This window comes from Cetorhinus maximus, chromosome 15 (genome assembly GCF_964194155.1).
Source record: "Cetorhinus maximus chromosome 15, sCetMax3.hap1.1, whole genome shotgun sequence".
Taxonomy (NCBI): domain Eukaryota; kingdom Metazoa; phylum Chordata; class Chondrichthyes; order Lamniformes; family Cetorhinidae; genus Cetorhinus; species Cetorhinus maximus.
In genome coordinates, this window is record NC_135893.1 from 48,697,057 (window position 1) to 48,722,263 (window position 25,207).

At 40.9% G+C, this 25,207-nt stretch overlaps 1 protein-coding gene and 1 long non-coding RNA gene across 2 annotated transcripts in view; one reads left to right on the forward strand and one right to left on the reverse strand.

Annotated features, from left to right (window-relative positions):
• Window positions 1–4,089: 4,089 nt before the first annotated feature.
• On the forward strand, window positions 4,090–24,922 carry ubald1a (UBA-like domain containing 1a). The gene is made up of 3 exons (XM_078558364.1): window positions 4,090–4,394; window positions 4,495–4,554; window positions 23,389–24,922. The coding sequence occupies exons 1-3, from the start codon at window positions 4,275–4,277 to the stop codon at window positions 23,677–23,679; spliced, it is 471 nt and encodes a 156-aa protein (XP_078414490.1). The 5' UTR covers window positions 4,090–4,274; the 3' UTR covers window positions 23,680–24,922.
• LOC144690655 (uncharacterized) overlaps window positions 16,774–25,207 on the reverse strand; it is a 177,263-nt gene continuing 168,829 nt past the window's right edge. Inside the window, exon 4 of the long non-coding RNA XR_013578928.1 lies at window positions 16,774–17,634. This is a non-coding gene — a long non-coding RNA (uncharacterized LOC144690655). The remainder of the gene's footprint in view (window positions 17,635–25,207) is intronic.

A 25,207-nucleotide genomic window follows, 5' to 3' on the forward strand; every position in this document is an offset into this window, starting at 1 on the left:
CTTCAGTCACTATTTAGCCTCTGAAGAGAAGCAGAACTCCAGGCCAGCAGCCTGCCTCAGTGGACCATTTACCACCTAACAGGTAGCAACAAAAAGAGCTCTGCCCAGATTTAAATTGCCTGGCCCTCAGCTACACTGTGTTCTACAGGAACATTTGAACTTCTGTAACTGTGCTTACAAGACTAATTCATCTGTATGTGCCTACTTCCATTATGGAAGTCATTGCTTCTGAGAAAACAGATTGCCCTGCAACAGTTTCAACCTGCCAACCTCTGAAGGAATACACCATTGGACTTTTAATTCTGGACTTTGGACTCACGTGAAACCATAATTCTTATTTTTGCCTGTGGTCTTTGCCCTGAACCCCCTTTGCTTCCCCTATCCCTCTTTCATTGTATGAATGTAAAATGCGGTGAGCATTGCGAACCCCCTTCCTGCGTTTTGTGTGTGTGTAAAATAAGCTAACCCTCTTATTTTACCTTATCTCGAGTTTGCTGTGGGGTTATTAATAGAGGATTGGATCACTCCAAACTGAAGGGCTGGGGAAAATACACCACCACATACAAAGGGGGAAAATCAAAAATCAAGAACAAATTTCTGTTTACTGATGGGTAGTGAGTGGAGAAATCAGGGCTGTTCTTAATTAAACCCCCTCCTGTCCGTAATACTTTCAATTTACACATTTCTCAACAGGTATGACTCAGTTTCTCAAGGTTTATTGAATAACTCTCCGAATGACCCCGTCCAGTTTTCATCTAAATGGAGCAACTTGAACCACAGTCACCTCTAATAATATCATATTATTATTTCAAAAACAATGTAACTGATGGCAATTATAAGGTTGAAATTAATATTTATAGCATACAAAAACACATCAGGACTTTTTCTTCTGAGTTTGTGAGACCATCAAAATCCACAAGATTCAATATGTGTGGCTTTAAATTATATGGTACAAATAATAGCTTGAAATTTCTTTGTGCTTACTCTGGTTTAGTCAAGGCATTATATAATTTACATTCAAATGCTAATATTCAGACAATACAATTGCAAAGTCTATGAGATTTTACAGGTCTGCTATGCCATAGGCATATGCTAGTTAAAAAAAATCACACCAAGAGAATCAAATTGTATCTGATTAATTACAGCATACTTGGCCATTAATAGGTGGGTGGTGAGTTATTCTGGCCATTCCTACGCACTTCTCAGCAGATTTTGCAAGATGCCAAAGTGCAGATCACATGTTCCCTTTGTTGGTAAGTAATTAGGTGTGATGTACCACTTTATTGTTTTTGCATTTTTTATTATGGTTTCACACCTAACTCTATTGCCCATAAACACTGAAATCTGGACTGATACAAAAAAATGCTGTTCTATAATTTACTCCCGCTTTCAGCTTTTACAATTACCCATTCTTCTCCACAACAGATATCTGTCCTAAGTCCAGGCAGTGAAATCTTTGCCAATATTTTTGTGTCTTTTTGTTAAAGGCTTTTTGCAAATCTAGGTACATAACATAAATAAATAAATTTGATTTTAACTTAAATGTATTCTTGTCTAGAATTATCTTATATGGGGGTAATAAAGCGATAAATATTAATAAGTAAGATCTTCTTTTGTTAAGAGACTGAAACTTAATATCTGATTCAGAGTGATAGGTCTCTTAATATTTAACTAATCATATGCATGCCCTTACTATAAGTTTTAAGAAAGAGTGCAACTGTTTGTTTATAAGCTTTTTAAAGCTTTAATTTTATATTAGTATGAACAGCTCATGTTTGTGATGATCATTGAATAGTATTGCATGCCTTCTACTATTACTCTACATGATAATAAAATATCCAATCACAGTTATTAATGTGAAACATGCACAATAATTCCAATATTCAGACTGTCCAAAAGAGCATTAATTTTTTTTAAATATTCATTTGTGGGCATCACTGGCTAGGCCAGCATTTCTTACCCATCCCTAATTGCCCTTGTTCAGGGGGCATTTAAGAGTCAACCACATGGTGGGCCTGGAGTCACATGTAAGCCAGACCAGTTAAGGACAGCAGATTTCCTTAGTGAACCAGATGGGTTTTTAATTCCAGATTTTTATTGAACTCAAATTCCACCATCATCTGCCACTGCAGGATTTGAACCCTGGTCCCCAGAGCATTATTATTAGTCCAGTGACAATACCACTATGCCATCGCCTCCCCAAAATTTACTTTGCTTCAATCTCATATAATTTAAAGAAAACTCATTATATTTTGTTTTACTTTACATTAAATTGACATTGAAAGAAAATGATCTTTCATATCTAAAAATGTCCTTGTGCTGAGGGCCAATTTAATGTGTATTTATACATTGTTTTGGTTGGTTTCCAGGTGATTTCCAATATATTTGGCTCTTTTTCCAAGTGATTCTGGCCTGTTGCCCTTTGCATTTGGATTTGCAATTCTTATAGTTCTATAAATGGATAGGGTATTCTCCATTGGCAATGCAGATCTCCGGAATGCTATAAGGCCTTGTCAAATTCCTACAGTTCCAAAATCTGTGTCCCACTGAAGTCAAACAATGACTATTTGAAAGTAAGTGGCAAAACAACTCCAAAGACAATGTCAGTGGGTCAAAAGTATTTTTCCAAGCTGTGCTCCTGCTGTACAGAGTATAGTACAAGGTCAAAGAAACTATATTTAAAGTCAGAAACTGAGCTGGGTTCAGTCCCTGCAGCGTGATCAAAAACAACAGAAGTTCCTACACCGAGGTTGTGAAAGTATACACAATCCTATTCACAATATTGGTGTGGAAGACGAGTATATAATGAAGGGACTTGAAATGAAGTGCAGCATGATGTAAATATCTTTTGAATCTGATTAAGGTTTGACCACATTGATCTCTCATAGCAAAAAAGCAATACAATTACAACAGTGCATTTCAGTTAATTTTACCACACCCTCCCTGGATTGCACATTAACAGTTGACTCATGTGAGCTGTTGCTGCCTTTGAGGAAAAATAACCGGGCCCCGGGCCCCGCCCCCCCCCCGGCTATTCTCATTGGTGCAGCCCCCGTGTTTACCTTCTCCATTCTAAGGCTGCCTTTTATGGTCAGATACCCACACAACTCAGCTCCTGATAGGCGGAGCCAATCTGCCAATCAATCTGCGTCATCCCCATGTCGGGCTGGGAATGCCGCAAGAGGCGAGCGGAATGCTGGGAGCGCGAGTAAATCCCCCACATTTCATTCGGGTTGCCTCCCTCCCCAAACGGTCATTTCGTATTAAACACTCTTTGGCCGGCCTCGACCAGTTACCGAGCTGCTGAACACGTCCATGGTGCCATTCCCGGGGAAACGGCCCTTCGAACATGCGCGGGGCTCGTCATTAAAAATTAATTTCTTTCTTCCCACAAAAAAGTTTTTTTAAAAAGCTTGCAGTGGAATGGGGTGGAGTACAGAACACGTTTCTATAACATTCAAGAGCGTGACTTATAGCGTGGAGGAGGGGAGAGTGGAACTGCATTATTTTTAATTTGAAGCGGCCCCTCCTCCACCCGGGGGTTCGTTGGGAGATCGGGTGTTGACGTCATGGGGGGGCCGGGACAGGACGGTTTCAGTTGTCCGTCAGGCGGAAGGGCGGAGCCGGGGAAACGTTAGCTGTCAGTCAGGCGGAGGGGCAGGGCTGGGGCGAAGTCGCTGCCTATCAGACCGAGGGGGCTGGGATGACGTGTTGTCAGTTACGCGGAGGCGGGGCTTGGGCGAAGTCGCTGCCAATCTGAAGGAGGGACCGGGGTGAAGTCAGCTATCAGTCAGGCGGAGTGGCTGGGCAGGGGGACGTTACTCTCAGCCAGATGGAGGGGGCGGGGTTGGGGTGACGTTGCTGTCAGTCAGGCGAAGGGGTGGTACAGGGGAGAGGTTTCTACCAATCAGAAGGAGGGGGCGGGTCCGGTGCGAGAGCCGTACCAATCAGGAGGAGGGACTAGGGTAACCTTCTCCATCAGTCAAGCGGGGGGTGGGTCCGGGCTGACGTTACGGTCTGTCAGGCGGAGGGACGGTCTGGGGTGACGTCAGGCGTCAGTCAGTCAGGCGGAGGGGCGGGGCCGGGCTGTCTGAGCGCCTTGGTAAATATTTGTATTGGTGTTTGGGAGCCCATGGTGTGTGGGAGCACGTTAGAGCTGGGGCCGGGGCGGAAAACAACAACAACAAGAGCAGCGGGATAGGCAGGCCCGACACTCACCCTCCCACATCATTGATATCAATACACATAGATCTTTACAGAGCAGTGCGGGCAGGATGTCCGTTAATATGGACGAGCTGAAGCACCAAGTGATGATCAATCAGTTCGTGTTGACCGCAGGCTGTGCGGCCGACCAGGCCAAACAGCTCTTACAGGCGGCGCACTGGCAGTTCGAGGTAAGGCCGAGGGAGACGGTGATACTGGGCGGTGGGGGGTGATGCAGACCCAGCTCATACAGGCCAGTGAGTGACCCTGTCTCTCTCTCTCTCTCTCTAGACGGCCCTGAGCGCCTTCTTCCAGGAAGCCAACGTCCCGTACAATCATCACCATCAGATGGTAAGCGGTTTGTTTGTGGGGTTGGGGGGGAGAGGGGTTTGGGGTGGAGGGAGGGGATCACCCCGGCGAGGCTGGTGGGGGTTAGGGGGGAGGAGGTGGTGATAGAGTAAAGGGTGGGATTTACTCTCTCTCCCCCCTGGGGGGGGGGGGGGGGGGGCCGGCCGGCGCCGCCATGTTGGGATCGGACAGAAAATAAACAGAGGGAGAGCCGGCTCATCATGTCCGACTCAGCACAGCGAGCCGGATTAGAGCCCTCTCAATAATTGCCTGCACTCATCTACTACACGGGGGAGGGTGCACTGAGAAGAAAGATTCCCCTTTAGAGTTAATTAAATGTGTTTACCTTCCTCCCCCCATTATTAAAAAGCACATTTTTTCCTAGTTGGAATAACCTCAATGTTTCCCTCACACCCCCACATTTATCCATCGACGGCCAATGTATTTGTTGGCAAGAGTTTGTCACCGTCTATGTTGTTATCGTATTGTTATGGTTGCCGCTCGCCACGTTTAAACCTCCTCAAGATCACCAGAATTTATTTATTTTCTCTCTCTGGAAGCTGCTGCTTCCCCACTTTTGTTTTCTGCTCTCAATCTTGAGCCCCAGAAATAAATATTTTCAAGTTGTTGCTGCACCCCTACTTCATGTGTGATCAACGCCGCCCTTTCGTGGGTTTTTTTTTGAAAGGGACGGTGTGGTATGTATGTCACTGGGTTTGTTGGTATGTTTGGCCTAATCTTGTGCTTTAACGTATTAGATGTCAGTTAATAATCCATTGTGTCTGTTTTAAAATGTGTATCCTACCTGTGTGCTGATGTAACTTTCATTTTCGTAATATGTAATTCATTTTTGTGGCTGTGCAATAAAATACATATTTCGATATTAATCTTCAAACATGTTACAAATGAAGTGAAGTAGTATGAAGAGGCTGGCTTTTTTTTTATAGAGATGCAGATTGTATTTAGAAAGTCGAAGATTATGGGGCAGCCATTTTTAATCAAATCTACTTTAACGTAAAATATTGGTTATACGCAAACATGTGGCACAGTCCTTATGTGTTAATATTGTATTGTTAATCTGCACACTAGTGTAAAGTTTTCGCCATTGTTTTTAGTTATATGAATTCCTTTTAGGTTGGAAGGGATAACTAGTATGTTTTGAAAGTCTGGAAACTACTAAGGCAGTTTTTTTGGGGGAGTGGGTGGTACATCTTATTGATGGCTAACCATTTAAAATGATGAATATCACTGTCGCAAGAATCTTGTTTATTTAAGTTTGTGTAGAAAATGAGTAAATTTTGAACAAAGCTTGTTTTTTCTTCCAGACCAAAGTACAATTTGCTTTATTTCCAAATTACTCACTCACTTTCTAGTTTGCGCAAGATCCCCAGGGAGGGAATTTCAAACAAAAAATCTGAACAGTTCTAGTAAAATGTTTGTGCCTTATTTTGCTTTTTAAAACACTTCTATATATGACAAAATCTTAAAGGAGTCTCATGAATTTTACTCCTTACACATTCTACAAATGGGGCTACTAAAATAATGTGCCGTGCCCTCATTTCTGTTGAATCACCACCAGCAGCTTTCAAGAGACCATTAGTAACTATGCATAATGCTATTGTCTAGAAAAAAATAAGAGCAACAACATGGTTTTGCCTTAAGCATTTAAGTAATTTTCAGCATGAAAAGATGGAATTGGGGGAAAAAAACAGGGCATTTTTAATGTGCCCCTAATCTCACCATGTGTCTGTGTTGTGATACCATGTTTGTTTCCTACCAGCCGTTTTTCTCCCATCCCCCACATGACAATTCTCTCTCAGTCCTCCATGTAAACACAGGCATTTCCCATTTGTCAGGAAGTTGAACTAAAATGGATTCCCTCTGAAACAGCAATTCTATAGGTTTTGAAGTTTGCCTCTGGAAGATAGTATAGGAATAGATGGACATTGATTCTATTACTTGGTAATTACAGTTCGCTTTACAAAGAAATAAAAATTACATGACTGCCATTTCTTCCATTTTGTATTATTTATAGTATGTGAATACTAGTCGTAAGTACAATGCTTTGTGATGCAGTAGATTCAATAATAACTTTTCATGTGCAGGTGGTCAAAAAGCATTGCTGTTGTGTTTTGCCTGCTAGTAAAATGCAATCTTAAAATGTATGATGTTAAGCAAGAGCTTAAAGGAGGTAGGTAAAATTAAAAACTTCCTGTGATTGGGAGATTGTCCAGGACTTAGAATTTCTGTAGAATGCAGGGAAGTGTTTGAATTTTGTCCTCCTTGGGGCTTGGGAATGGAAAACTGATTTCTATGAATAGAGGCCTTAGATCTGGAAGTGATATCCGTGCTTATTCGAGAACCAGATGTGACCTGCCATTTCAATTGCATCAGATGTAGCCAAACCTCAAGCAACCTAGTCTCGTCTGCCAGAGCAGCCTGAGTTTGCTGGAAATCAGACATTAGTGGATTAACTGCAAGGCTGACAAAATGAAAGAAATGATGTGATCACCATTCAGATTTCTTGCTGTGAAAAAAAGCAAAACACATGCTTAGTGTTACATTGGCGTCAGCTGCTCTTCATTGACATAAAAATATATCATCAAAATTGTGGCAAAAGATGGGGTTCGGCATAAAGTAGAAGCTGTTACTATAAACAAATAATGCTTATGGAGACGTTTTGTAGATACAAAGGGCTCTCTGTATTTACAAAAAGCCAGATGTTTGGGTTTAGTTTTTACTGATTTTTCAATGTAAATATTGTTGGAAAAGAGTTTAGAAAGTGAACAGTGTATATAATGAAGGGGAAAATGGAATGACATAGACGTATTTTTTAAAAGGAATGATCTTTTCCCTTGATATGGAATATCATTTATTCTAATCAAGATACACTTGTCTTTCATTTTTGATTTTTATTCTCTCCCCCCCCCAACCCTCTTCTATTTAGAAAGCTAAATTCAAAAGAAAACAAATTTGTGTGACATGGAATTTATATATAGAAATAAAACTCAAGATATGAGTTATGTTTCCACTTCAAATTTATAACTTCGTCCTACTGTTTGGACTGAAGCTGCATTAATACGAAGTATTAGCATTATAGCAAAGTTCACTTGAGTGCTGGTTTTAGTGAAACTCCAGTGTGTTTTGAATTGTTCAGAACTTATTTGACAATTCACCTTTGCATGTGCACTCCTTTGTGCTTTGAGTATGCAGTCAGCTATATACTCACTTTCCCAAAGATTTGTAAGTAAAGTTTTGAGTGCTTCACCGGACCATGTAAACAGTGTTGAGCTGAAATTGCTGGTCTGTTAACACCCATAATTTCATATTTGGGAGCTTGCAGTTAACTTGGGTGACTTCTGCATTATATGACGAGGTTTATTTACTTTTTACTGAAGAAGGCATTGAGAGTTTATTTTCTCCTCCAGCTGAGTGATGGGAGAAAATAGGAAATGAAGACATTGACTCCTTGCTGATGTACAATCCAGTGACATTTTTACTGGTGTATCAGCCAAGTAATCAGTCTTGCATGTGAATGTCCACAATTGGGTGGGAGTTGGGGGTGGGGTGGGTGGATGCAACAGTCAATCTCACTGTCCACAAAATATTTCCTTATCCCGGGCACTGGGACTGATGCTCCTAACACCCTGACTAACTCCACACAAATTGTGGATTAAATCTGGATTCTCCTAATTATATACCTTGGGTACCTGCAGGATAAACTAGATAAAGTGAAGTGGTCCTCAGTTAAAAATAGAACTATTCAGTTCTTCTCTACAGCAATTTAAAGTGATAAGAAACATGAGGATTTAGCTAGTGTTAAGCAGAATGCATTTGTGTGTGAACATCCACTTGCACAAAATCAATTTTTTGTGGCAATAATTAAGTTTTGCCTTAGGTCCGTGGAAAAATAATATGGTGGCAGCAATGGCATGGAGAGGAGCACTTCATGCAAGAAAAGCAAACAAGGATGAATGACATGAAGCAGTATGGGCTACTTGTATATCCAGATGTACAACGATTGCAACATTTTTAGGTGATCCTGGGTGGGGTGGTGGCAAGTAGAGGACACATGTTAATAATAGGATAATGGAAGGAGATGAGATACTTGTGTTATCCATGAGTTAAACTGGTATTGTAAGACACAAGTTGGTTCATTGAAACCATGAATTCTTTGTATAGTTTGGTAACAGGTATTCATTAACCTGCAAAGTTGTAGTAGGAGAAGGGGCAAAATTGGCCTTTTGTAGCAATACGACCAAGTCTGTTGAGGAGCTCGTTTATTATTGTATATAAAGATGGCTTAAGGTTGTTATTCAAAGTAGCACACAATAGATGTGTAATGTTGGATAGCAGAACAATTGCAAAATTGCACTGTCTTTGCTTTATGAAAGTATATTTTATGAGACTGTAACATCAAGCCTTGTGTTTAAATTTTGTCCTATTGAAGTGTGGTGGCAGACATTTTAAACAAACAGCAGCACTAAACTAGTTGGTAGAAGAAATACATTGGGTGAATTCCAAAGAATAAAGCGTTGAATGATGTAGGGGTGTATAGCCCCAATGATATAAGTTCAAGTCAACTAAGTTGCCACAAACAATTTAATTTCCTAATCTACCACTTCTGTTTGTTTTTGTTTATACCACAGGTCCAGGCATGTTTGTTTTATTACTAATGAACTTGTACGTTTTGTAGTTTCAAAGATCCTTGTAGTATCCTTCATTGTGGAGATGATGTCTTTTGTACTGTTTATCATTGATTTAAGTTGAATTTTTTTTTTATTTATTCATTCTTCACATTGGAGATGAAGGCAAAATAAAGGGCAGAAATCATAACGGGGGGCGGGGGGGTTGGGGTGCGTGGTGTGGTGGTAAACACTTGAAATAAGGAAGATAAAGGGTTAAATGTAAGATAAGCTTATCCCTGAAACCAACAAAAGTATCTAGGGCAGAAACAATCCAGAGACAAGACAGCACACAAGGGAAAAAATAGTGAGTAACTTCCAGGGCAGCAGAAGGCAGTTGGGAATGTAAGATAGCCTTGCAGACAAGAATGTCATACAAGTCTTGTGATTTGTTGTAAATTTCACATCTTAAATCAAAAGGAAAAGTCTGTGGCATTTAATACAAGTTAGTTGTAAAATAATGGAGACAATTGGAAATTCAGTATGATGTAATATTGTAAAAAATCTTGTCAAATAATGGTTTTCTGTATACGTATCTAGGAAGCTGTCCCAGAGGTTTTGGTGTACCTACTGACTTTGTTTTGCACTAAGTATAGAATGGACCTAAAAGCCTGCAGCCATGTTTGTAACATTATAAATAATCAGAGCATGCAAGTGAAAAAAGCCTGGGTTTCGTATACAAATTGCAGGCTGAGTGGGAAATCTTTGCAAACGCTTAAACCCACAACATTTTCTGGATCAGTTCTAATTATGTATTCACAACAAGCTCCTCATGCATATTACGCCAGTTATTTGGGGCTCCCTATTTGGGGAAGCTTCTGAAGGAACTTAGAAACAGCAGCTGTTTAACAGAGATGGTATTTTTAATGGCTGAATGTTTGACTGTTGTAATTTGTCTCTGCTCCATATCCAAAAGTCCCACTTTATTAATGGGTTAGTAGAGGTGGTGCTGAAGAAATGTGACAGAAAGAACTTGCATTCACATAGCCTATGCAGGAAAATATGGTAGAAAAGTTACATATTGCATTGGAAGAGGAAATTGCACTGTTTGACACTACTCAGGTGAGCTCAAAAAGTACGGGTACAAAGTGCTTCCCATTTATGTCACTTCCACAAGGCAAGAGGACCTTACTGAAAATACAGAAGTTGTTTAAAGAGCACAGCAATTCAACTATGGTAAGAATATCCATCATGACCTTGTATCAAGTACATTGGCAATGTCTGCATGCCAAAGGTTTTTCTTCCCACTCAGGCCAGCTTGCAGTACTTTGCTTCCCATTCTGCAGCACAGTTTGCAACAGTAGCTTATACCTATTTATTCTTGCTATACTAGCATTCACACTGAGCTTCACCCAAAAAGAGCCTGTAATGCAAAGCCCAAGAACCTGAAAAGATGCCTTACTGGAAATCATTAGCACAGAGGGCATTGAGAAGGTGAAGTTGTGCAAGCTTTCCAAACACGGTTTGTACCATCTTTGTTGTTAGTTATTTATGGCGCAGAAAGAGGCCATTCTGGCCATTGAGTCCATGCCAGCTCCCCATATAGCAGTCTAATCAGTCCCACTCCCCAACTCGACTCCTGTAGCCCTACAAGTTATTTCTTTGAAGAGTCCATCCATCATCTTTTTGAAATCATTGATCATCCACCACCCTCATGGGCAGCGAGTTCTAGGTCATTAACAGTCACTATGTTTCTTGAAAAGAAAGTTCTTCCTCATTTTTCCCCTGCATCTCTTGCCCAAAACTTTAAATCTTTGTCCCCTAGTCCTTGTACTATCAGCTAATGGAAAGATTTTCTTTGTCTACCTTATCTAAGGCTCATCTTGCACACATCTCCCCATAATCTCCTTTGCTCCAAGGAAAGCAATCCCAGCCTTTCTAATCTAATTTTGTGACAAAACACCACACCCCCTGCCCCAATCCTAGAACCATTCTGGTAAATCTCCTTTGCACCGTCTCAAGGAGCTTTGCACCTTTTCTAAAGTCAGATGACTAGAACTGGACACAACTCTAGTGGGACCTAACCAGAGCTTTATAAAGATTCAGCATAACTTCTCTGCCTTTGTACTCAGTGCCTCTATGTAAGAAACCCAGGACCCCATATGCTATGCTAACCACTCTCTAAATATGCGCTGCCTCCTTCAAAGATCAATGTACATGCATCCCCAGGTCGCTCTGTTCCTGCATACCCTTTAGAATTATACAGTTAAATCCCTCTCTTACCCCTGTTCCTTCTGCCAAAGAGCATCACCTCAGTCTTCTCTGTATTGAATTAACATCTGCCCATTCTGCTAGCCTATCTGTGTCCTGCTGTGATTCATATTTTCCTCCGTGTTTGGCACTCCTCCAAACTTAGTATCATCGGCAAATTTTGACATTTTACTCTGTATTCCAGTAATCCAAGTCATTTATATTTAGCAACAAAAACACTGACCCTTGGGGCACACCACTGTCTACCACCCATCCAGAAAAGCAACCGTTTACCACGACATGGTCCTTTCTGTCATTAAGCCAATGTTTTTATGCAATTGGATATTGACCCTCCTATTCCATAAAACTCAATGTTGTTAACCAGCCTTTTATGTGGTACTTTGTCAAAAACTTTCTTAAAGTCCATATAGACAATATCGACTTTATCAACCTCTGTTACTTCAACAAAAAAAATCAATTTGATTAGTCGCGCACAAACTGCCTTTTACAAATCCATGCTGGCTCTCCTTGATTAACTCAAACTTCTCCAAGTGCCTGTTGATTTTTTTCCCCCCATTATGGATTCCAAAACCTTGCCTACCACTGACGTTAAACTAACTGGCTTCCAGGTGCTAGGACTGTCCTTTTGCCCTTTCTTGAATAAGGGTGCCACATTTTCCATTCTCCAATCCTCTGGCACCTCCCCCATATCTAGGGAAGATTGAAAGATTAAGAAGCCCTTCCATCTCCACCTCCACTTCTTTAACAATCTGGAATGGAAGCCATCCAGACCAAGTGACTTATCTACCCTAAGCATAGCCAGCCTTTCCAACACCACCACCTTTTTCAATTTTTATACTATCCATTGCCTCTGCTTCTACCATTATTTTGTCGGATTCCTCTTACCAAATAAGCACCAACACAACTCATGAAGTGTTCTAACCTTGCCCTGCGCTGCTAAGCAATTATCACCCTCTTTGTCCCTTATAGGACCCACTCCAACTCTTGCCACCTGTTTACCAATTACATGTTGGTAGTAGATTTTTGGGTTCCTTTTGTTAACTGCTGTTCTGCTTTCATACACTGTCTTTGCAGCCTTATTTTCCTCTTCACCTCCGCTCTCAACTTATTCTATTTGACCTGGTTGTCACTTGAAGAATTAATCTAACATGCATCATACCCTCTCCTTTTATTGTTTCATAATCTCTATCTTCCTCCTCATCCAAGGGGCCCTGTTTTTTAGCTCCCTTGCCTTTCACCCTTGTTGGAACGTACCTAACTTGTACCTGAAGCATCTCTCACTTAAAGGTCACCCATTGTTCTATTGCATTTTTTCCTGTCTGTCTCTGGCTCCATTTTATCCTAGCTTGCCCTCTTCCTATTTAGATGTTCTGTATTATTCTATATTGCGTTTGTCTTATCTTATTCATTAATGTACTGTCCCTGAGGTCGATTTATTCTCTGGGCATGCAGTGCTTAAACGGATGTTACACAGCTAGCATTGTAACCCATGTTCCTCTCCCTTTCCAATAGGTGTCACACAAGAATCGATATACAGTCCCACTGCTGCAGAAGAAACCAGCACCTTTGAGCAGCCTGCATTACTCACTACTCTTGCAAGCGCAAGCACATTTACCTTGGGAGTTTAGATAGTAAGTTTCAAGAGGGCACATCAGGAAGCACTGAGAACTTGCAGGAGTGTCAGGTTGCATCTTTCCCTAGCTGCAGAGCCCTGGGATTCAAACTTCATGGTGCCAGTATTTATAAGGATACTTATGAGCCCTAATGTTTTATTCACCCATTTATAGACATGCCAAACAGCCTGCAAGTGCTGATAGTGTGAAGTAATTCACTAGTCTCAGTTGCATACAAAGGCTTCTTGGCACCTCAGTCCACCATGAAGTGTATGTAGGGCCTTATGGCTGCAGAGCTTTTCACTGATATGTGCTCCATTCCCAGTTGGATTAATTTTGAGTCCAGCCTACAATAGGCTACCTTGTCTGCGTTCAATATACTGAGGACTTTTTAGAGTGAGCTATTATTCGGAGGGTTTTGCCCCTTGGTCTGCTTCAATTCAGATCACGGTGCTAAATTGAATGCCTAGCAACAAGACTTTACTTTTTTTATGGAATGAGTGTTTGCTGGCAAGTCAGCATTTGTTGCCTATTCGTAATTGTCTTCAGGAAAGTGATGGTGAGCCGCCGCCTTGACCCGCAGCAGTCTGTGGTGTAGGTACAATGCTGTTAGGAAGGGAGTACCAGGTTTTTGAACAGCAATCTAGTTCCAAGTCAGGATGTTGTGTGACTTGGAGAGGAACTTGCAGATGGTGATGGTCTTCTCATGCATCTGCCCTTGTCCTAGGCAGTAGAGGTTGCGGGTTTGGAAGGTGCTGTTGAAGGAGGCTTGGCAAGTTGCTGTAGTGCATCTTGTAGATGATACACACGACTACCACACACTACTGCCATTGTGGCTTGGTGGTGGAGGGAGTGAATATTCATGATGATGGGTAGAGTGCTGATCAAGCAGACTGCTTTATCCTGGATGGTGTTGAGATTCCTGAGTGTTGTGGGCGCTGCACTCATCCAGGCAAATGGAGAGTATTCCATCACAATCCTGACTTGTGCCTTGTAGATAGGGGACAGGCTTTGGGGAGTCGAGCGGTGAGTTACTCATCGCAGGATTCCTAGTCTCTGACCTGCACTTGGAGCCACAGTATTTATATGGTTGGTCTAGTTCAGTTTCTGGTTAATGGTAACTCGGGATGTTGATGACAGGGGATTCAGCAATGGTCATGGCAGATTATTGACTTTTCACCTGAAGCACAGATTTTTTTTTAAATTATGACAGTGATGTTGAATGTCATGGTGAAGTGTTTATTGCCTGGCACTTGTGTGGCACAAATGTCATTTGCCACTTGTCAGCCCAAGCTTCAGTGTTGTCCAGGTCTTGCTGCATATGGACATTGACTGCTTCATTACCTGAGGAGCCTGAAAGAGACTGAACATTGCAATCATCAGTGAATCATCACCACTTCTGACCTTATGATGATAAGGGGGTCATTGATGAAGCAGCTGAAGATGGTTGGGCCTTGGACACTACCCTGAGAAACTCCTGCAGCGATGTACTGGGACTGAGATGATTGACCTCCAACAACCACAGCCATTGTCCTTTGTGCTGAGTATGACTCCAAGCGTTAGAGAGTTTTCCCCCTGATTCCTTTGACTTCAGTTTTGCTAGAGCTCCTTGATGCCACAGTCAATGGCTGTGTTAGGAGCATGGTACTTACAAGCAGGAGGAGACCATTTGGCCCTTCAAACCTGCCCCGCCTTTCGATAAGATCATGGCTGATCTGAATGTGGTTTCAACTCCACTTTGCTGATGTCAAGGGCAGTCACCCTTGCCTCACCCCTGGAGTTCAGTTCTTTTGTCCATGTTTGGACCAAGGCTGTACTGAGGTCAGAAGGTTACAATTAGATCAGCCATGACTTTATTGAATGGAAGAGCAGGCTTGAAGGGCCGAATCCTGCGAATGGTCTACTCCTGCACCTAGTTCGTACGTTCGCATGTAGGAGCTAAGTGGCCTTGGTGGAACCCAAACTGAGCGTTAGTGAACAGATCATTGCTGTCCAAGTGCTGCTTGATAGCACTTCACCAATGCTTTCTATCAGCTTGGTGACGATTGAGTGTAGGGTGATGGAGTGGTAATTGACCAGGTTGGATTTGTCCTGCTTTTTGTGGACAGGACATACCTGGGCAATTTACCACAATGTTAGGTAGGTGCCACATGTGCTAGAACAGTTTGGCTAGGTCCGTGGCTAGGTTTGGAGCACACGTCTTCAGTACTACTGCGGGACTGTTGTCATGGCCCATAGCCGTTGCAGTGTCCAGTGCCCTCAGCAGTTCCTTGATATCACGTGGAGTGAATTGAATTGCTGAAGACTGGCATAACTCAACAACTGACTCCCCAAAGTCCACTATCTACGAGGCACAAATCAGGAGTGTGGTGGGATATTCTCCACTTGCATGGATGAGTGCAGCTCCAAAAACACTCTGGAATCTCAACACCATCCAGGACAAAGCAACCCTGATGGCACCCAATCCACCACACACAACATTTACTCGCTCCACCACCGATGCATAGTGACAACAGTATGTACCATCTACAAGGTGCACTGCAGCAACTCACCAAGGGTCCTTTGACAGCACCTTCCAAACCCAGGGCATCTGCCCCCTAAAAGGACATGGGCTACAGATGCATGGGAATACCACCTCCAAGTTCCCCTCCAAGCCACAGACCATCCTGACTTGAAACTATGCCGCTGTTTCTTCACTGTTGCAGGATCAAAATCATGGAGCTCCCTTCCTAACAGCACTGTGGGGTACCTATACCATGTGGATATTCAAGAAGGTGACTCACCACCACCACCCCGAGGACAATCGGGGTAACAAATGCTAGCTTGGCCAGCGGCACCCACATCCTGTCAAAGCTTTTTTTTTAAAAAAGCTCTTGAATGCAACTTTTTTTGTCCATCTTTGGAACAAGGCTGTAATGAGGGTGCTGGGGACTGGGGTGGGGATGGACCTGGTTGCTTCCTTAGTGTAACAATACATACAGCCAGGTGACTTCCCTGCCTCATTAAAATGAGGGCATTTTGCTGAAAACAGGATAAAACAACCACTGCAATAGCTGAGTTGCAGAGCTCTCTGACCCAGCAGAAGGGAGTAAAATCCCCCCCTTCTAAAGAGGTTCCTCCTGATGCCCAGCAGGCAGCCATCTCACCCTCCTGCCTCGGGGGGAGCATCTAAAGGGAGTGTAAGATTTAGGAAACCTAGCTCCTTTGGGATAAAATGCACAGAATCTGCAGGGTAATATTGTTTTGCTGAGAGCTCCTTTCTGCAGCTGCACCTTGGAAGCGAAATGAGTATTAGCATTGTGGGATGCATTTTCCAGATTCCCTCGTGCTGTTTTATTGAACTTCTACGAGGTGTTTTTCTGATACAACAGATGATTCGGCCAATGATTGTTTACTGTCAGAAACACTTCCTCTGTGCTGTGTTTCAGAAACCAGGGAAATTACATCCAATGGCCTGTGACTGTTAAGTGTGGCTCGATCGTGCAGATTATCTCTAAACTTGGGTTTAAATGGGCAAAAATAACACGAGGAAAAATATCCACCCAAATGTGGAGACAGTCGGCAGGCTGAATGCAGACCCTTTTTGTGTGTATGAAGAATGAAGTTCCCACTTGTTATTTACTCCCACCCAAATACATGAGCAGTGTATATAGAAACATTTAATGGGGGAGTTTGCAACAGGAACTGGGTGGAAGCGATTGCCTGTATTTGCTAATTCGTGACTGAATCCAGCCAGCAGTGTTAGTACCGCTTGTAAGAAAATCCAACTTTTAAAAAATTCTTTAACGGGACAGCATTTTCGTTGCCCATTCCAAGTTGCCTTCGAGAAGGTGATGGTGAGCAGCTCCCATGAACCACTGCAGTCCATGTATAGGTACACCACAATGCTGTTAGGGAGGGAGTTCCAGGCTTTTGACCCAGCGACTGTGAAGCAATGGTGATATAGTTCCAAGACAGGATGGTGAGTGGCTTGGAGGGGAACTTGCAGTTGGTGGTATCCCCATGCATCTGCTGCCCTTGTCGTTTTAGGTGGTGGAGGTCTTGGGTTTGGAAACTGCTGTCAAAGGAGCATTGGTGAGTTGCTGCAGTGCATCTTATAGATGTTACATACTGTTTCCACTGTGTGTTGGTGGTGGAACGAGTGGATGTTGAAGGTGGTGGGTGGAGTGCCAACCAAAAGGGCTGTTTTGTCCTGGATGGTATCAGGTTTCTTGAGTGTTGTTGGAGTTGCACTCATCTGGCAAGTAGAGAGTATTCCATCACACTCCTGACTATGCCTTGTAGATGGTGGACAGGCTTTGGAGAATCAGGAGATGAGTTAGACTCCACAAAATTGTCAGCCTCTGTCCTACTCTTGTAGCCACAGGAGTTAAATGGCTAGTCCAGTTCAGTTTCTGGTCAGTGGTAACCCACAGGATGTTGATAGTGAGGGATTCAGTGATGGTAATGCCTTTGAATGTCATGGGGAGATGGTTGGATTCTCTCTTGTTGGAGATGGTCATTGCCTGGCACTTGTGTGGTGCGAATGTTCCTTGCAACTTGTCAGCCTAAGTCTGAATGTTATCCAGTTCTTGCTGCATTTGGGCAGATTTCCATATTAATCAGTTAAGCAAGTGCAGCATTTATTGGAAAATACTTCCATCTTTTTCATATGAGATAACAACATAGAATACTGACATTAACGGAAATAGAAACGGAAGATATTGGAAATACCCAGCGGTCAAGTGGCATTTGTAGAGAGAGAAACAGTTAATGTTTCAGGTTGATCACCTTTCATTGAATGTTTAGTCTTTCCAGCATTTTTATGTTTTTATTTCGGATTTCCAGCATTTGCTGTAATTTGCATTTATATCACCGAAGTTAACAGACCATTGAGAAAATTTAAAATCTCAATGCCAAATTGCTTCATTTAACTAAAAATGAATGTTCTTTTGATCAGTCAGCTATGGTCAGTAACTGAACTATCCAGACCATGGAAGTCCCAAGTTTAATCTCGAGTGCTGGATTAGCTCATTTAATTCAGAGTAACGTAATGCTATCACATGCGGCACTGATAAACCCAGATTTTTGGGGAGGGCGGGGGAGAATCAGCAAAGGTCTAGATCACACCCCCTGCTAATCAAACACTTGGACAGTTCATTGGCCCAGAGTTTGCTGGGGTGGGACATCTTGCAGCAAGACCTGTTGGGTCTTTTCCTTCACCCTTCTGACAGAAAAGGTACAAAAATAAAATTAATTCAATTTGTTCAATATCTTAAGATTAATTTGCTCTCAGTGGGAATAAGACTCCGCTAACTCAGTTATTCCCTCTCTGGGCCAGAGATGTTGGGTAGCACCTTAGAAACGCAAAGTTCATAACTAACCTTGTGCCTTTAAGTACCAGTCATAACTTTGTGGCAAGCTTAACTAGTAATTAATGCAGCATTTTCTGAACTCACTGCGCAGTTGACGGTGCGCTGCTATTTTCACGAGACTGACAGTGGAGCAGCACAAAGGTTCCAAAAGTTTGAAGTAACTTTCAACTAATGGGGTATCTCTTCCTTGCCTCAAGTTTCTGGATGATCTACATATTAATAGCAGCACTTGCATTATACTCATTGTTATTTTCCCACCAAATTCTGGCCATTACTGTTTAGGGCATTGTAGGTTAAAATAGCCATGTGGAAAGATACCAAAGTGTTGCCAGTATCCATGGTGCCATGCTTTAGCATATGTCATTTCTTCAGGGCAAGAGGTGTGTGATTAAAAACAAAAAGCTAAAAGCTACTGCGGATGCTGGAAATCCAAAACAAAAACAGAATTACCTGGAAAAACTCAGCAAGTCTGGCAGCATCGGTGGAGAAGAAAACAGTTGACGTTTCGAGTCCTCATGACCCTTCGGCAGAACTGAAGTATAGTTAGGAGAGAGGTGAAATATAAGAGCTGCTTTTGATTCCCCATTAGTTTCTTTCTTTTCTCGCTTTTTGAAAAAAGCAATGTCAGCACCCTTCATTCATAATTATTGGCTTTGTTGTGTTGTGGGAAAAACACACATAGTATAAGGTGCAATACCTTAGAGCTGAGTCCTGTAAATTGTTTACAGTTTATAGCAACATTGGAAACTTCGCCATTTTTTAAAAAAATGAAATTGGTGTTTACATCACCACCTGCTCCATGTTGCCACCACACTTCTTCATTTGGTCGATTACAGACCTGCTCTATCAATGACTGAAAAGAAACCAGTTGCACCAGTTCTCTCACCAGTACTCCACCTTGTAACCTAGCCAGCAACTGCTGGATTAAGTTCAATGAATGATACTTTCAATGCACCCCTGCTGAGCTGCTTGGCCATCTGTAGCAGATGAGTTTGTAAATAAATGTGAATCCATAAATTCAAAACATTGAAAATAAAGTAAAAAAATGCCATGAGTTCTTTGATTAACATTTTCATTGATTTGGTTGCTAAGTTGTGGCCTCCAGCAAAAGCGAAAAAAGGAAAATAATTATTGCCACATGTTTAAAGTTTCTACCTTGTCTCACCATTCACATTTGAATGAGAATCAGATATTGAGACAATCTGAATATGATGTCTGGGCATGGGGGTCCCTAACAAGAACATAAAATTTAGATGAAAAATTTCCTCAGGCACAGTCATTTTCAATACTGTTTCCTGTTTAGCTGTGGTTAAATAAACGTCCCACTTAGGTTGCCACTTGAGTCATGCCCAAAGTGTACATGCATGTAATTTTTTGGGGTGGCGTATAATGCATTCAGCTTTTTCTGTCTCCACATGTTACTGGGGGAGATTGATAACTATAGCTATAGTTCCTCAGAACTTTTTTATATTTTCTATTCAACTATACCCTGTAGTTAACAATAACTTGGATTAGAGGTTTTAGAAACTGCTGAGGTTATAATACAAATTTTGTGCAGTTTTGGCCACTTTGAATCCATGTAGAAATTTGCATGTTCAAAGCTAGAACAAGGAATCTAATTTTGAGAGTTTTTCAACATGATTAGAGGGGGAAAGGAGGGGCATTTATATTGTTAAAACATCAATGTTGTTCCAAGTTATTAAAAGCACCAAAAAAAAATCTTTCACTGGACTGTTATTTCCATCAGTACATCAGCCAAACTAAAAACAGGCTTTTAATAACGCACTCTAAAAAGTAAATATAGGTACAATGTCCAGATAGCAGCCAGTTTTCAGTTGTTGCCCCAGCAACAAGGAAAGATTAGTGTGTGATATTTGTCCTACTGGGTTGGTGTGAATTTTACACTGAACATATTGTACTGTACTTGATTGAGCTAGATGTGAAATGTGGTTTCCAGACAAAACACGACTGGTAGGCATCTGTTGGGATTGCAAATTTATGCACCAAAATGTTTCATAACACTTCTTAAGACACTAAAACCCTGATGCTTCAATAATTATATTGTCCTAGCCAAAACATTGTATATTGCAAGACGACTTGTTTAATAAAATAAACATTATTTTCATCCTGGTGATTTTTGCTTTGAATAAGCCCAAGTACACAAAAACAGCTCATTTTCTTTAAGTTATTGGGCCAAAATCCTCATTTTACATTTGCCAATATAAATTTACTAGATACAAAGTCCAGATCTCTGAAGTTCTAACTGCAGTCTTGTGTTCTCAGAAAATATAGTGTATGTGCTGTTTCCTTTATTTATATCAATACTTTTTTCTTTCACTTTTTAAGTGGAGGTAGCTGTTACACTTGCATTTTAACTGGCAAATTAAATTATGCAAAGTGCTTTATCTGAATGTAGGTAGTGACTGACTATATGTTTTCATAAAAAGTTGGAAACAAGTTAACTGCTGAAGGAGGAATGATTCCTCTCAAATTTCAGAATTGTTCTAGGTGTGATTGGGACAGAGCCAGAATTGCCTTGGATCACCTGTACACAGGCAATACAACATTACATTCGGCTTATTGAATAATTTCACAGTTCACTAGATTGGCAAGCAAAAGATTTGGCAAAGCCACCAATGTCCATTTTATATTGCAATGGTATGTCTATATTCCCATGACAAGCAGAATAAAAGGTTGTTTATTATAGAAGTTGAATGGCTTTGCAGATTTATACATTTATAGGACAAGATCTTCATTATATGCTTTCTTTCAAAGTATAATAACTATGATTCTTGGGGAAGTTATGCACTTTAGTCAAACATAAATCTTATCAACCTAGGAATGATCTGTAGACTAGTGAACTACTACAGAATTAATCAATAGTTCAACATTCATTTATAGCAGAACAATTTATTTTCATTGCCTATTTTCAGACTTATTAGCTGAAAACTTAAGGACAGCCCTGTGAATTGTGCAAGCAATCTTTAACTCTTGTTAGTGAACATAAATCCAGGTATATGCTGGAGTGTAGATTATGCTGCAAGAAGTGTTTATCATGAAGCAGAATTTCCAAAGGAAGAATTTTCTGTCGGGGAGTAGAATTATCGGGGTAACAGAATAACACTTTACATCTTGCAAGTTTCATGGCATATATTGCGTTCAATTCAAAGTGATCTGTGCAAGGAGCATTATCCTCCTCACCCCGTGCCAGATTTCTGTCTGCAATGAGAAGATGCTTTCACTTCTCACCCTTTCTGAGTTTGTGACATAAATATTTGAGTACAGTTTCATAGGCATCAGTACCCTGCCAAGTGACCATTTACACAGGGGACTTTAATACACTACTGAAGTCACTGATTGAGGCAGAGACTTTGTTAACTTTTAGGAATAAGTTATTGAAGGAAAGGGATATGGAAACGGAGCAGACACATGGGATTAAGCCTATTGTTTGTGCATTGAATAAACACCAGCATTGTATGTGAGCGAAATGGCTTGTTTCAGTATGTAATTCGTGTTAAGAGCTTAGAGCAAGGGTATCTTGAATCTATTTGATTGTAGGGAAAATCACCTGAAACACATTTTCTACCCCGGGTGTCTGGATTATGATCAAAATTAGAGACTCTTGTAAACTATTCCTGGCTGTCCTTTCCTTTCTATCCCCTAAACTGTTACCACGTACAAAGGATCAAATCTTGGACCATCTCGGCCTATATTGTTCAGTGCATCTCCAGGTGATTCATTTACTTACTGAGCCTTGTAGCCACGTAGCAAAATATTTTGTGTTAATGCATTACAATTACACTTGCTAAAATGCTTCTTGTAATAGTATCTTGTATATTTCTGAATACCTGCCAGAATTTCCATAGATATCAATTGTAGTTCCCTTGCACGCACATACCATCTTCACCTTTTGACAAGAAAAATAATACTGGAGTCCATTTTTACATACAAGCAATTTTTTGTTATCGAGTCATTGGCAACCATTCATAAATATAAACCAAAACCACTGCTAGAAAAGTGAAAATGACATTGCGTATAGTGCATAACACGAAGTCCTCTTTGGATTGGTGATGGGTTAACCTGTAAATGGTAACACAGCAAAATTTAAAGTTTTGGATATAAATGTTTCACTGGGACAGTATTTCTCATGCATTTAAGCTACCCTGTCCCAGCTTTCTCCTCTTTGCATATTATATGCATGCTGGTGATTTGCATGCCTACTTGTTTCATTTTAAACAAATAGAAAAGTATGAACATAATGTAGTTGGCAAACTGGCAGACTGTTGTATAAAATCCCAGTGTCTCTTTTCCCCTCGCACTGAAGTTGTGGATGCCCTTCTGGTGTAGGTTCCCACGAATATTTCAGGCAGTTGGAGCTCCCCAGCTAATTCAGTGCCGACCTGGGGTAGCCCTACTCTGCAGCTCAGCTGCTGTAGGTTAAACTCTGAACCATTGGGAAAGTTCAGCCCAGGCATTTGAATACGTCTACACATAGTAATGAGATTTTCTTTTTTCCCAGCATGGAGTGCCATGCACATTATCGCAGGGCAGTTTAAGTTCTAGTTATCTCAGATTTCAGCTAAATAATTTCAACAGCCATCATTTCTCACTTCAGTAATATTTTATTTAGGACCACTTGTAACTATAACTGATATGTTTCTGTCCAGCTACAACTATGTTTATTAAAGATCACCCAGTTTCTGACATAGCATACGACCACGTTGGCTTTCCTAAGATGTGTACAGTAGACATTAACAGTGGACATGGACTTCCTCCACTGCTTGCTTTCCTTTTTCCTATTTTAACAAGAATCCTTGAATCAAGTAATTGCTGCCCATAAATATCTCAGTTGTGAAATGTTTAGTTACAGTGCACTTAGCTAAAAACTGACTTTACTATTCAAGTGACTATTTATTTTAGTTAAATTATCATTAGTTGAGGTGGATGTTGACTTTTGTCTTTATATTTTTACAGATGTGCACTCCAGCTAACACACCTGCAACGCCTCCTAATTTTCCAGATGCACTTACAATGTTCTCAAGGCTGAAAGCTTCAGAAAGCTTCAACAGTAGCAGCCCGATTGCCTCGATGGCAACATCTCCTCCTCCTGTAAACTTCAACTCAGGCTGGCCCATGTCTCCTCCAAACCAGCAGGGCATGTGGACTCCAGCATCACCAACTCCACATACTGGCTGGCCAGGAGCAATGTCCCAACAAACCACCTCAGAACAGAAGGTTAATGTTGCCATGGAGGCTGAAAGATGAGGCCCAGTTAAAGCTTTGTAGATGAAGCGGGAAAAATCTTGCATGGGTCAATATGAAATAGTTTCTGTTGTATTGTGCTGCAGCTAATCTGAACTGAAGGAATACAATAGGCAAGATTCAACTTCATTGCAGAAGAATTATGGGTCCAGCAATTTTCAAAACAAAGCGTTGTTTCTGGAGTTTGCATGTGTGTGACACAATTAAAAGACTTTCAAGACCATCAACTTGACTTCAAAATGGAATTGTTAACTTTGAGAAACTTGTTTTTGATCGTTGACCCTTCAAAAGGAACCTATCAGTGATTAGCTGCTATATCAGAGACAACCATGAAGATCACTAATGGTTTTTAAAGATTACTCCGTAACTTTTTTTTGCAGTAAAATTGTGGCAGTTGTTTAATGAATTACAGGGTGGGAGTGTACGGTGTTGCAACAACGGACAATAAAAAAAAATATAATAAACTTTAATACAGGGATTGCAAATTAGGTTTTCGAATCATTGTTTATCTTTGTATTTGGTTTGTGAATGAGGTTTTTTGGGGGAAAAGGAGAGCTAGGAAAGCAGTCAATAGTGTACTGACTGCAGACAGACTACTACAGTAAGGTTTTAATGTTTTATAAAAAAAAGTGCCATTGCATGATACTGTACATTAAAATATAAACCTTGAAAAAAACTAAGTTTAAAAAAAAAACAAAAAAATGTGTTTTGCTACTCTTAACAACCGTGTGATAGAATTTAAATTCACTTTAGCAACAGTTGCAATGGATACAGGTTTGTCTTTTTTGTCAAACTTGGACTATATAAATTTTTTGTACTACGTTATGCACAGACAGGGAGTACCGATTATTTCTAGAATTGTTTTATCTATTTTATCACTTCCTCTCATTGCTGTCCTTCTATGCTGTCATGTCCCTCATTCTGGAATGTTTTATGGTCAAGAGAAACCCAAGTTGGCGAAACAAATCTTTGCACAAATTGTTTCCTTTACTTCTAAATGGAGATTTCATGCTTCTTAAGGATTGCTTGTTCTGAATAGATTGATTTTTTTTTAATGGTAACTGTTCCACAATATTTGTGGAGTACCTGATGAATAATTAACTTATCTTTGTGTTGCTAAATATTGTATGTACTAATGGTACTCCTCCTGTACTGATCTTATATTTAACCTTAGCAGATGGTAAGTATGCCATCAGTTTAAAAAAATTAATAATTCTGAAGCACAATAAAATATGAATTGAAATGATGTGTATCTGAAGATTCAGTTGTTCGATTATACTAGTTTTTAAGCAGCATACATCTGTTTTCAGCAGGCTTCCATAGCCCCCCACCCCTACCGCCGCACCAAACCCTCAACAGCAGAAGCTAGTTCTGCTAAATAGAGGATACATGGCAGACTGAAAAATAGTATTGTTGGAGCATAACTCCAAAGCCCAAAGGATATATGTGACTCATGTAGCCCAATTTGATGATTTTTTTTCTGCAAATATTGAGTACAATTGGGCAATTTGCAAAGTGACATTTTAAGTTA

Coding starts and splice junctions, on each gene's coding strand:
- ubald1a (XM_078558364.1), top strand. CDS start 4,275: ATGTCCGTTAATATGGACGAGCTGAAGCACCAAGTGATGATCAATCAG. Junction 4,395..4,494: donor CGGCGCACTGGCAGTTCGAG/GTAAGGCCGAGG, acceptor CTCTCTCTCTAG/ACGGCCCTGAGCGCCTTCTT. Junction 4,555..23,388: donor ACAATCATCACCATCAGATG/GTAAGCGGTTTG, acceptor ATATTTTTACAG/ATGTGCACTCCAGCTAACAC.